Source organism: Phascolarctos cinereus, unplaced genomic scaffold (assembly GCF_003287225.1).
Source record: "Phascolarctos cinereus isolate Bilbo 61053 unplaced genomic scaffold, phaCin_HiC Scaffold_4;HRSCAF=312, whole genome shotgun sequence".
NCBI classification, from domain to species: domain Eukaryota; kingdom Metazoa; phylum Chordata; class Mammalia; order Diprotodontia; family Phascolarctidae; genus Phascolarctos; species Phascolarctos cinereus.
Genome location: NW_027555847.1, coordinates 408,878,049 through 408,892,227, shown reverse-complemented (window position 1 = coordinate 408,892,227; position 14,179 = coordinate 408,878,049). Strand labels below are relative to the sequence as shown.

The window sequence follows — 14,179 nt, the reverse complement described above, 5'->3', positions numbered from 1 at the left end:
TACAAAATAAATAGAGAGTAGATGGAAGGTGACTTGGAGGAAAAGGCAGTAGCAGCTGAGAGACCTTCTACAGAAGGTGGTGGCTTAGGCTGATTCTTAAAAAAAAAAAAGCCAGTGATTCTCCAAGGTTAGGATGGAGAGCCTTCTAGGCATGGGGACAACCCCTGCAAAGGCACCAAGGAGACAGGAAATGGACATCCTATATGAGAAACAGTAGTTAGGCCAGTATGTCTGGATGATATAGTGAGTGGAGGGTAATTGTAATATGGAAAGATAGGAAGGAGACCAGCTTGGAAGAACTTTAAATGCCAAGTAAAAGGCTTTATATTTCATTCTAAAGGTAATGGGGAGTCAGTGCAGCTTTTTGCATAAGAGAATGGCTTGGTCAGACCAATGCTTTAGGAAAATATTTTAGGAGTTGTGTAGAGAATAAATTGGAATGGGAGGTACTTGAAGCAGAGAGTCCAATTAGAACATTATTGAAGATAGTGCAGGGGAGAGGTGATGAGGGCCTGAACTAGAATGTTGGCTCTGTGAGTGGAGAGAAGTAGGTATATTTGAGAAATTTGGCAGGTGATTGGATAGGAGGAGTAAGAGACAGAAGTTGAGGATAATATGTATGGTTGTTAACCTGAGTGAAAAGAAAGTGACAAGTGGTGCCCTTGATTGTAATAGAATATTTTGCAAGAAAGGTTTGGAAGGGAAGATATGTTAAGTTTGAGATGCCTTCAGGACATCCAGTGTAAAGTGTCCAGTAGACTTAAGTACTAACTAGGGAGACAATACATACATATTTAGTTATATTTAAAACACAAATATTGGTATATAAAAAACTCACGAAAAGCAGACTTAAGGTAACCTTGGAGGGAAAAGCACCAGTAGTAAAAGATTTAAAAAAATTTTAATTTTCCATAATTTTAATATTAAAAATTTTGTACATTTTCTGACTGATTGCCAGGGAGGCTCACCCACCTGTGTGCTAGGTAAAGGAAAATCAGATATTAACATTTTCTCATGGGTCATTTACACATGGATGATTAGCACTTATTGATACTTCATCGTTTTTCATGGACAGCTGTAAAGGACCTTAGAGAACATCAAAATGAGGAAATAGTACCAGCAGGGTTAAATGACCTTCCCAGAGTTAAATAACTAGTTAGTATAGAACTAGGGCTGTAGTCCAGAGCTTCCAAATCTCTTTTATAATTTGTTTGGAGGTCATATTTTCTAAACCTCAGCTCAAGAAACATGGTCTGTCTATGGATATTCCTTTATACAAAGCTTAATGAAAAATATACTTTTCTTGAAAGAGACTTTTCTAGAAATTCTGTGATATATATTCTCTCAGACTATACTGTTCCACTTTCAGTAACTTATTTCTAGGCAGTGCTCTGTATGAGATAGCCTAACATTTAAATATAAATGTGTTTAACATAGTAGACTATTAGGAATCAGTGTGTGAGTGTGTTACAACATGCTATAATTATTGCATTAACAGGAAAATAAATGATCTCATTAAAGATTAGCTTATGGGAAACAAACTAGCAGCCAGAGTCACAGTGTCTTACAGTAAGTAGATGACTTTTTCTTCTTTTTTAGGTTATTAAGTTTCATTATTTAAAAGAATGGCCAATTAAAACATTGACCAAATTTTAGCCAAGCAGTATAATAAATTTTTCTGTTTAATATCTAAACTCTGTAAAAATAAGCACTGAAATACATGAAATGTATGCATAACATGAAATGATTGAAGAAAATATACTGCTATCAGCATGTTTTGATATAAAAACATATATCTAAACATTCAATATTTATTCTTATTAACAACTTCCTGGTGAGGCCAGTTAATCTTGAGATTTCTTTGAGCGATTCAATTTATGTTATTTGAAATTTTAAAGGTGTAATTGAACCATGTGACTTTGTGTCACTTTCAAATCTGTAATTGTGTGAATAATTTTTGAATTCCATTAAGCAGATATGACACATCACTGCTTTCTCTTTGTGTATGATATCAAGAATTAGATTCGTTGCATATTTATGTGCAATTTAGTCAGTTAATTTCTTATGATTGAAATAGCTCCTTTCATTTTCAGGTTTATCTTGACTCAGCACGAGTCGCAAAGTCATTTTGAAATAAAAGAAAGTGTAAAAATTAAAAGAATAGTAAGATGAATAACTTTTTATGAACAAAATTACCATATGAAATCCTTGAAGTTTTGGTAAAGGATCGTCCATGTACTGCATCCTTCTTTGAATTTCACTTATTTTAGACCTGTACAACTTGGCAGTAGGTAGAGGCCAAGATTAAAATAAGCTAAACTTCTTCATGCCACAGATAAGTTAGACTGGAAACAGACTGAGGACGTTTGGTTGCAGCGGTTCACATGACAAACAGGAGCTTGTACAGTGGCAACCCTACAGTTTCTGTTGGCTTTCTTTGGCAGACCCATGGGCCATATGTTATACAGGCCTGACTTATTTCAAAGGTGGACAGGCAATCTCTTTTGCAGGTAGATTTATTAGTTAAAAAAAAAATCTTGGAACATACTCCCCAGCTACTATAGTTTTTGTTTTTACAAGTTCCTATCATTTAACTTAACATCTTTGTTTATTGCATTCTTGAGCCTAATGAATAATTAGCATTTGGGCCCATTACATATATGGCTAATGCAGTCTTTACCAAACTAATTTGGAATAGATTGTAGTAGGTAACCTTGGGTTCTGTAGAAAGTCTTTAGAGATGAATTGTAGATTTTGCTTATATTTATGTACTCTTATAGGGATATACTTTTAAGATGCAATGGTAGTTATAAGAAGTCAAATTATAGAAACAAATATTTTAGGGACAAAAATAAATATTTGTTCTGCATGTTATTAATATATGGAATCTGCATGTTATTAATATATGGAAATAATTAATTCAACTCTTATAATAAACATTTTTTAAAAACACAAAACTTGTGATTCATAGAAGAATGAGAAAAACATCACCTTTTACATTCTTTGAATATTTTAAAAAATTTATAAATTTCATCAGTATGGATACTTCTTCCATTGATGAAGACCGTAGATCATTTACATCTAGATAAATAGCTCTTTTTTATTAATTTATTTTGATTTATCAATAATCATTTCCATAAGTTTTTCAGTTTTAAATTTTTCTCCCCTTCCACTCCCTTCCTCCCCAAGAATGCATCCAATCTGATATAGGCTCTACATATACATTACTATGAAACATATTTTCACATTAGTCATATTGTAAGGAAGAATTAGAATCAAGAGAAGGAGCCACAAGAAAGAAGAAACGAAACAAAACAGAAGAAAAAAATAGCAAATAGTGCTTTGATAGGCATTCAAACTCCATAGTTCTTTCTTTGGCTGTGGATAGCATTTTCCATCATGAGACTTTTGGAGATGTCTTAGATTCTTGCATTGCTGAGAAGGGCTAAGTCTGTCAAAGTTAGTCATCTCACAATGTGGCTGTTACTGTGTACAATGTTCTGCTGGTTCTGCTCACGTCACTCAGCATCAGTCCATACAAGTCTTTCCAGGTTTTTCTGAAGTCCACCTGCTCATCATTTCTTATAGCACAATAGTATTCCATTACATTCCTATGCCACAGTTTGTTCAGCCATTCCCCAGTTGATGGGCATCTCATCAATTTCCGATTCTTTGCTACCACAAAAAGGGCTGCTATTATATTTTTGTACATATGGGTTCTTTTCCCATTTTTATGATCTCTTTGGGATACAGTCCTAAAAGTGCTATTCCTGGATCAAAGGGTACGCACATTTTTATAGTCCTGTGGGCATAGTTCCAAATTGCTTTCCACAATGGTTGAATCATTTCACAATTCCACCAACAATGCATTAGTGTTCCAGTTTTCCCCACATCTTCCCCAACATGTATCATTTACCTGTTTTGTCATGTTGGCCAATCTGATAGGTGTGATGTGGGACCTCAGAGTTGTTTTGATTTGCGTTTTTCTAATTAGGCGTGATTTAGAGCATTTTTTCATATGGCTATAGATGGCTTTAATTTCTTCATCTGAGAACTGCCTGTTCATATCCTTTGACCATTTATCAATTGGGGAATGACTTGTATTCTTATAAATTTGACTTAGTTCTCTATATATTTTAGAAGTGAGGCACTTATCAGAGAGACTGATTGTGAAGATTCTTTCCCAGTTTTCTGCTTCCCTCCTAATCTTGGTTTGTTTTGGCTTTGTTTGTGCAAAAACTTTTCAATTCAATCTAATCAAAATTATCCATTTTGTATTTCATAATGTTCTCTGTCTCCTGTTTGGTCATAAATTCTTCTGTTCTCCATAAATCTGATAGGTAAACTATTTCTTGCTCTCCCAGTTTGCTTATAGTATCAGCCTTTATATCTAAATAGATAAATAGTTTTCATGAGTTTTTATGGTCAACAAAATTCATTATCTAGTGACTATAGTTCTGGTAATGATCCCTTGTTTACATTAATAATGACAAATTACACAAGATAATCCTTTTAATAGATCAGTTGATACCTGACTAGAATTCTAAAGGCATTCTTTCTTGATAATTTTACCCTGTCATTTCCTGGGCATATTATATGTTTGTTTGTTTTTTTTTTTTAAATGAGCATACCTATGAATACTGAGGCTTATGCCACTATTAAAGACAGGATAACTGAATTGACATATTATTAATCTATATGGAATTTTAAGGACTCATTAATTTTCATTGATATGTTTTATTTTTATGTCACTTTCATTTCTGAATATACCTTTCCTTCCCCTTTTTAGAGAGCCATCTCTGTAACAAAGAATAACAAGTAAACAGGGGAAAAAGCAATTCAACTTAGCATCAAAATTCCATGGGATATGGAACATTTTATGCCCACAGGCTTGCACCTCTAGGAAAAAGGGAGGGAGATGCATTTTTCTCATCTCTTCTAATCGAAGTTTGGTCATTGTAATTATACATCTTTCAATTTGTGTTTTTTCATTCTTTCCATTTACATGATTGTAGTTGTCATGTATATTGTTTCCTGGCATTTCACTCTGCTTCAGTAAGTCTTACCTTCTGAATTTTTCATATTCATTATTTCTTATAGTGTGGTAATATTCTGTTACATTAATGTACTACAGTTTAATTTCCCAATAAATAAGCATCTTGAATAAAACATTTGTGTAATTAATAGCATTTGTAAATATTAAAATAGATAAATAATTTAAAGCTATTTGCATTATATATGTAGTCATAAAATTAGAGCCCAGTGTAATTAATATATGTCTTACTAAATACTAGCATATTTTTATAACTGATATTTTAAGACAGGTTAGTAACTGCAGGTACTTTGTTTTATGTATTTTAATGAATTATTTTACACTTTGTTTATGTGACCTGAATTGATCTCTTTCATAAAATAGTATGATTTTCTGACTAAAGGAGAAAAGTTGCAGTAGTTTTCTAGAATTATAAAATGTAGAAGGAATTTCTAAACAGATATATAATCTAGCTTGCTCACTATATCAGTGATTGTCTTATTCTCTACAGATGCCACAGTTGGAGAAGAAACTTCAGCTAGAACTGGAAGATGATGCCAGAGTCATTGCTTGTCGATTTCCTTTTCCACACTGGATCCCAGATCATATTACTGGAGAGGGGATAGATACTGTGTGGGCATATGATTCTAAGGCTTTTAAAGGAAGTGAAAAGAACTGCCCCAAACCTATGCCAAAGGTGCATTTGTATTAAGTCATCCAAGTGAAAACTTTGTTGAAAGCATAATTCTTGATTATTTCTAGTACAAAGCACATTTACATCTAGTGCTTTTGTAGTTTACTTACAAAATGTACCTTAATAAATTTCACATTTTTTTAAATTAGGAAAATGCCCTGTGGAATGGATCATAAAATTAATCCATTTTTCTTTTGAGGGGGCAAAGAGGAACACAAGTGGATTATGAATGCATAATGAACAGTGCCTACAGTGGGTTTACTATAATGTCATATACTTGAACTCTCAATAAATATGAATTGGTGGTGATGTTTTTCATAGATAGAACAAGGCAATAGTTAAGAATAAATGATCCTTTTTAATGATTTTTTTGTTAATATAAATATAATTTCCTATAACTCAATTAACATTTCAATTTCATCTTTCCCTCTTTTGTCAAAATTAGTAACCCAAAGGATTTCATAAAGCATTTAAGAACACATTTGGTATAATTCTTTCCTATGCAAATAAAGATATGAATCATATACCCACCACCCAAATGCTAAGAAAAGCTCATTTGCAGAGGTTACAGACCTCTAATTTAGTGCTTTCCAGTATGTGAGCCCTGGACACTTGGGAGAGGGAAACACAGTTATTGTGAAACTATCAATAAGCAAATTTAACTTGTATGCTGGATAAATAATATCACACAAATACATATATTGTTAGTTTTCAGATGTGTTTGGATGCTGTTAAGATGAATAAAAAACATTCACTTAAAAGCATTGCTGAATTCATAATAATTTTCCCCAACATGATTTTAGGCTGCCCTTAGGTTTTATAAAAGCCAGTTTTGAGGAGAAGTATAGTTTGTATTTTTTTGGTGTTTGTAGTACTAAGATAAAATAGGAAGTTGTTGGGAAAGGAAGACTAGAAATTTCTTGCGATCAGCCTATTCTATAATTTTTAAGCCCCTAGTTTGTGCTATCCATGTAATCTGTGCTTTTCTTCTAGTGATATTGATGTCAGGATTAGCTGGGTGTAGTATACTATTGCAAGCGTAACCATCAAGTAGATTAATAGTTCTATAACTTGGCAAACAGCCTCTAAAATTTATATTCTTAGGCTACATTTTTTAAGAGAAAGGGATAATCAGAAATATACTAGAATTCAAAGAAACCTTAGGGGTTATGTAATTGAAATCCTTAATTTAATAGATTAGAAAACTCAGGAAGGTGATAATTCTTAATATCATAGTTTTAGAGTTGGAAAGTTCCTTTCATTAAGGTGATGTGTGTAAGGTCAAAGGTACTAAGTGACTAAGTCTAGATTTGAACTTTACTAAGATCACATAGTAACTTAGTGGCTGAGTCTGAATATGGCAGTATATAGTTCTTAGTAAGGTTTATGTGACACTTTAGTAAGCATGGTGGTGGTAGTGGTGGGGAAGTGATACTAAAATGCTAAGAAATTTAAAGTTTACAATCTAATTATGGATATTTAATTAGACACACCTCAGTCAAGCTTTGAGGGAGAGGCAGCCTAACAAATGAAAATGAACATAAGTAAATATTGTATATTAATGGAGTAAATAAGTGCCGAAGATATGCCAAGTAGAGAAGAGGTACAGTATGGTCAAAGGAATGACAATGAGAGGCAATGGGTAGAAAACTGGTTTAGAATCAGGAAACCCTGCCTGGGTTTGAATCCTGCATTTTAACAGGAACTGAGTGACCATAGATAAGTTACTTAACCTCAGTTTCTTATTGTGTAAAACACAAAAACCTATAGTATCTACCTCAGAAGGTTGTCATGGGGCTTACATGAGATAATGTATGTGTAACATCCCTCACTTTTTTGCTTCCTCTCCTTGCTGATGTACAGAGTGGCAGAGCTTTGGGCTAGGGGTATGAGAGGTAGCATGTCATAGGAGGTAGCATGATTCAAGGATTATAGAAAGGACTGCTAATACTCAAAGTTAAGAGAGGAATGCTGGGTTTACGGTGCTGTTCTTTTCTGGGGCTGGCTCTTGTGTCTTATGCTCATTTATCTGATTATGGACTTAGGCATGGCTAGAACTGGTCACAGGTTCCTTTCTAGCAACAACACAGCTGCAGTTAGGAAAAGCATTAATCTTCATTAGCTCCAGTTCATACTGGATCCCAAGTTCTATGCCCTGAACTCAGCCAAAATCCCCTGTCCAGAGTTTCTGCACCTTCAACTACCAAAAGTATGAATCAAGCATTGAATAGGAACTGGCTTGTGTTATATTCACTCCTTTGGCTTTTCATGGGGAAAACAAGCTGTGGGTAACTAAACAAACTCAAGCTGTGCATTTCTGAGCACTCCGTGGTTTGAAATGGTCCTGTATACCATTTGAGAACATAGTAGGGGCTATGGTAGATCTTTTGTTAGGTATCATTTATTGCTTTTATTATTCCTATGCTAAGAGTATATGTTGCATGTAGTATTTAAGCAAGTTTGATTTGTGGAGAGGCAATTCCTTTATGCCAAGGTTATTATACTAGGGCTCAGGAAATACAGTAAAAGGAGGAGGTAGGGATTGCTAGTAGGTAAGAGCTTTAGAACTGATTTCTGAGTGAATAAAATCCTTAGATCCATATAGTCAGAGATAACAAGCGGGTACTGCCTCGCGGAAAGAAGCAGAGCTAAGTGGTGCCACTGTGATGCAGTGATATTGTAGTAACTTGAGCATAGTACCCCAAGTACAGTCACACTGTCTTCTGTAGACTGTAGTGCAAGGTGCAAATATGGTGGTCATAGAGAGGAAGTGTGCCCATTTCTCCCAGTCTGTGTTCTGTGTCAAAGCTTCTTCACCGTGTAGGAGTTGTAGCTTTGACTTTTTGCTTTGTTGTATCCTGTTCATATTTAGTTAAAATAATTCTATATGGGTCAGTGCCACTTAGTCTTTGCCCTGTCTTTGGCATCACATGAAGGTCAAACACAAGGGTCAAAATTAGAGTCATTGGATAGAAATTTCAGAGAGGCAGATTGTGGTCTGAAGTAAAGAAAGAGTTCTAACAATTAGAATTGTTCAACAATTGAATCAACTGCCTTGGGAGATGATAGTGCATTGGAAGTCATCAAGCACAGGCTATGTGACCATTTGGTGATTTTTTTTTTTGGTGAGACAATCGAGGTTAAGTGACTTGCCCAGGGTCACACAGGTAATTATTTTCTAGAGGGTATTGCTGCTCAGGTATCATTTGGACTAGATAACCTAGGAGGTCAGTTCTAATTTTAAGACTCTGCAATGGTATGATTCAGTGTGAGAGTCCCAAACCTTTATGCCAATAGGTATGGAATTGAACAGGCTAAATTAAAGGCTTTAATTTAGCATGCTGCAACCTGTGACTTGGACTCATCTCTGTCAACACTGGACACCCAATCCAAATGAGCCATCTGGTCCCCAGCTGCTTTGCTTCAAGCAGTAATACACAGGGGCATTCTGTTTTAAACCTTGTCTAAGACACATGAATGCTTTGTGTTCCAACTTCCTGTCTTCCTTCCAACCCTGTGTTGAATCCAGCTTAGAGGGGAACAATCAAAAAGGTCAAAATAATAATGGAGCATGAGGCAATTCAGTGAAGGGCAATCAATCAAAAATAATCAAGAGAATAAGGAGGCTAATATCTGAGAACAAACTAAATATATTTGGACTGTCATCAGGAAAGGTGAAGGTTGAGGGAGATGTAATTTAAATCTAAGAAATCATGTAGGGTAGGAAGATGAATGTGTATTTATTTGTTCACTAAGTTTCAAACTGCTAGAATTAAAGGGATAATCTTTTTATAAAAGCATACTTTTTAGCCTTAATAACTTTTTGCAACCAATTAAACTTGCTTTGTGACTGTTTATGTATAAATTAACTTCAAGACATAAGATATTATGTAATTCATACATTCACTACTCCCAAGTGTCCATTAGGAGCCTCCTTAGGAGAGTCTTTGTCTCTTCATCATTTACTTTTCCTATTATATATGCCGTCATTCTGGTTCTTCACAGACTGCTTTGCATCCTTTATGTTTGTTAGTCTTAATTACATTGTCATACTCTGTCACATGAATGTACCACAATTTATTTAACATTCCCCCATTGTTGGATACTTAGGGTTGTATATTTTTGTAGTTAGAATAATACTGTTATAAAGGGCAATTTTGAGAGGCAGTATAGGATAACAAAGTACTATACATGGCGTCAAGAAGACCTGGGTTCAAGTTCTGCCACAGATACTAGCTGATTGATATAAGAAAGTAATTTTATATACTTGAGTTTCAGGGATTATATAAGAATTATGTACTAAATTATGGATGGGTTATGATTGCTTATTGGAGGGAATTCCTACACTGAGGAATCAGACATTTTTCAGTTTATGAAAATCTCTCTCTCTGAAAATCTCTTTTTTTTTGTCTTTTGTTAATACTTTCAGAGTATATACTTCCAAGAATGAAATTATTAGTTTAACTGGCAGTTTATATAACTTCTACTCCATAGTGCCAGATTGCTCTGCAAATAAAATTCCATGAGTTTGCAATTCTGCCAATAATGAATAAGTGTACCAGTTTCCCTACAATTCATCAGCATTGAATTTTGATGCTTTTAATTATAACGTGGTAACTTCTAGCCCTACATTCTAGTTGTAATTCTTTATTAGTGAGATTGGGTAGTTTTTCAAGTAATTATTAACGATTTGTGTCTGAGGAAAACTTGAAGTTTGAAAGAAATACATCAAGGAATCATTCATTCATTTCTTCTGAAAGGTCCATGATTGAATTGGTGTGGTTCTTCCTCTATTGTTGCTATTTGAACTCCTTTTGTATCTTAGTAAGTGGTTTCCAGAGTTTCTGTGGCCAAAAATAATTCATCATCCAGTGGACAAGCTCTTTCTAAATTTATCTAGATTGGTTACTAATTGACAGTTTGGTGGAATTTCCAACTTGGTAGGCTCCGTCCCAGGGTCAATGCCACACTACAATGAGGAGTAGCAGCAGGACTTTATTGAAAGTCATTCTTTCATTTAACAGATATTTACTGTGTGCCTCTCATGTGCAAAGCACTGTGCTAGTTGCTGTGGAGAACAAAAAAAGAAGATTAAGGCATGGAAGATACTTTTTTACCTAACAGTTTATGAATTCTGAGTCTCCAAAAAATTAAAGAAAATGGGATTGATTGATTTATCCCTTCCTGTCTTCTCCAGTAGACTTTCATTCCTTCTCTCTTTTTAATCTTCAGCCTCTTTCTAGTTGCTAGGTCCTTCTCTACTGCCTTCAAACATGACCAAGTGGGATCAAATGAGAATATTTGTAAAGTTCTTAGCGTAGTGCCTGACCCAGAGTAGGTACTTAACGTTTATTCCTTCCCTTCCTCCCTCCCAAGTCTCTTCTGTCCTTAGAAAACCTCTACTAGATTGTGCCATCTTAAGAAATTGTTATTGTCCTACATTCCTTTTCCCTTTCTTAGCCAAACTCCTGGAAAAGACTGGATATACTCATTTCCTCCACTTCTCTCATTCTCTCCACAATCCTTTGCCACATCACTGACCTTATGACTCAAGTGAAACTGCTCTCTCTAAAGTTACCAGTGATTTTGTAATCCATAAATCTTATGGTCTTAGTTCTCATCTCTCTTGATGTCTGTGCTGCATTTGAAACTGTTGACCACCCCTTTCTCCTGGGTTCTTTCTCCTTTCTGGGTTTTTGTGACACTACTTTTTCTTGGCCTTTTCCCCACCTGTCTGCTCCTTTTCAATTTTGTTTTTGTTTTTGCTGTTACTGGCTCATTAACTATGTCATACTTCTAAAATATGCATGTCCTTTAAGGTTCTTTCCTTAACCCACTTCTCTCCTCTCTTTTTACAGTCTGTTGGTGACCCCATCAATTCCCATGAGTTTAATTTTCTTTATAGAGGTTAAGTCAAGTCAACAAGCATTTAATAAGCATTCATTATGTGCCAGGAACTGTACTAAGCACTAGGGATACAAAGAAAGGCAAAAAACTGTCCCTACTTTCAAGGAGCTCAATCTAATGAGGGAATCGATATGCAAACACAAAACTATGTAAAAACAAGCTATATACAAGATAATTTAGAGGTAATCTTAGAATGAAAGCACGAGCAATAACAGGGATCAGGAAAAGGCTTTTTGTAGAAAGTGGAATTTTCACTGGGACTTGAAGAAAGCCAGGGAGGCCAGGAGTTGGGGATTGGGAGGGAGAGAATTCCAGGCATGGGGGAGAGCCAGAGGAAATGCATCTAGTCAAGAGTATTGTCTTGTGTGAGGACCAGCACCAAGGCCATTATCCTTGCAAAATATGTGGAAGAGAGTAAGGTGTAAGAAGATGAGAGGTAGGAAAAGGCCCGGTTATGAAGGACTTTAAAAGCCAAACAGGTTTATATATTTGAGGTAATGGGGAGCCAGTGGACCTTATGGAATAAGGTCAGACCTGTGCTTTAGGAAGATCAATTTGACAGTTGACTGGAGGATGGACTGAAATGGGGGAGAGACTTGATGCTGGTAGACAACTGACTCACAAATTTATGTATATATATATATATATATATATATATATATATATACACACACACACATATATATGTATGTATATATATATGTATACACACACATATTTATCATATATGTATATGTGTGTGTGTGTGTGTGTATTCTGCTTCAAGACTTCTGAGTTTCTGCCCTGTATGACCAACTGTCCATTGGACATTTCAAACTGGATGCCACAGAAATATCTCAAACTTATTATCTTTTACCTTTCAACACACTCCCTTATTTCTGTTGAAGGAACTGCTATTCTTCTCAGATTATTTGCTCACTCTCACCCCACATATCTATCACTCTAATCTTGCCATTTTTACCTTCACAACATCTCTTGGACCTGATGTCTCCTCTCTACTCACATACAAACAACTTAGGTTCAGTCATTCTTAAATTATTGCAACAATCTCCCAATAGATTGCCTTGCTTGATATCTTTCTCCACTCCAATTTCTCCTCCACACAGCTGCGAAGCAGTGATTTTCCTGAAACACAGATCATACCATACTCAATAAATTCTAGTGACTCCCTATTGTCTCAAGGACAAAACTTTTAAAAATCCTCCCTAACTTTTTGGTTTTTTAATGTAACTTTTATTTTTTTGTCAATTTATCAATATTAATTTTTTCTTCATCCCATTCCCCAATTGAAAAAGAAAGAAAATCAAAATTCTTGTAACATGTATGATCAAGAAAAACAAATTTTCACTTTGAAAAAAATGTATGTCTCATTCTGTAACCTGTGTCCATCACCCCTCTGTCAGGAGGTTGGTAGCTTGCTTTATCGTTGGACCCCTGAAATGGTTAGTTGTTAGATTGATCACAGAACTTAAAACTTTATGAACTTCAGCTGAAGTGTAATAGATTTGCTCCAGACCTTTATTTTTAAATTGGTGTAAATCTTTGTTTCAAATGTGTTTCTTGTTAACAATGTACTTTTGGAGTCTGCTTCTTAATCCATTTTTTCTCTTTCCTGGTTCTTCTCCTACCCTAGCTGACTACTTTACTGAATCCATTCCCACTAACCGTGGATGTTCCACAGGGCTCTGTTCTGGGCCTTCTTATCTTCTCCCTCTGTACTGTTTCATTTGGTCATCTTATCAACTCCCATGAATTCAGTTATCATCTCTATACTGATGCTTCTCAAATCGGTGTGTCTAGCCCAAACCTCTCTTGCTGACTTCCCATCTTCCCAGTCTCTCAGGCTTGCAACCTAGGCATCATCCTTTACTCCTCACTATCTGTCATCCCCCTATATCCAGTCTGTTGCCAAGGACTGTCAATTGCACCTTTGTGACATCTCTTGAAAGTGTTCTCTGATACTACCACCATCCTGGTACAGTCCCTCATCTCCTCACTCCAGGACTATTACAATGTCTGTTGATTGATTGGCCTGCCACAAATCTCTCCCAACTGTATCATAACCCTACTCAGCCACTAAAGTAATTTTCCTAAAGTACAGATTAGACCATGTCATACATCTCCCCCACACTCAATAAATTCCAGTGACTCCCTATCATCTCTAGGATCACATAAAAAACCCTCAGTTTAGTGTTCAAAGTTCTTCATTACCTAGCTGTCTGTCTACCTCCACCCTCCCACCTTTCCAGTCTTCTTATACCTTGTACCCACTCATATACTTTCCATTAAGTGACACTGGCCTCCTTGTTAATACTCAAAGAAGGCATTTCGTGTCCCAACTTTGGGCATTTTACCTTGCTGCTCCCATGCCTGGAACCCTCCCTCCTTGTATCTATCTCATGGCTGCCCTGGCTTCCTTCAAGGCCCAGCTAAAATCTCACTTTCTACCGGAAGCCTTTCCAAATTCCTCTTAATTCTAGTGCCTTCCCGCTGCTGATTATTTCCTGTTAATCCTATATATAGTTGTTTGTACATAGATGTTTGCA

The 14,179-nt window shown here is 35.6% G+C and overlaps 1 protein-coding gene and 1 long non-coding RNA gene across 3 annotated transcripts in view; one reads left to right on the top strand and one right to left on the bottom strand.

Moving 5' to 3' along the window:
* Window positions 1-6,490, top strand: part of ATPSCKMT (ATP synthase c subunit lysine N-methyltransferase) — a 34,309-nt gene extending 27,819 nt beyond the window's left edge. For both annotated transcript variants that reach the window (XM_021004409.2, XM_021004408.2), the window contains exon 5: window positions 5,544-6,490. In XM_021004409.2, coding sequence (XP_020860068.1) covers window positions 5,544-5,744 — 201 coding nt within the window. In that variant the 3' untranslated portion in view covers window positions 5,745-6,490. The remainder of the gene's footprint in view (window positions 1-5,543) is intronic.
* Window positions 6,491-10,255: 3,765 nt separating this feature from the next.
* Window positions 10,256-13,455, bottom strand: LOC110220395 (uncharacterized). Its single transcript, XR_002327859.2, has 3 exons — window positions 13,299-13,455; window positions 12,595-12,758; window positions 10,256-10,794 (listed from the first exon to the last, which is right to left on the bottom strand). It is a non-coding gene; the product is annotated as an uncharacterized LOC110220395 (long non-coding RNA).
* Window positions 13,456-14,179: the final 724 nt, after the last annotated feature.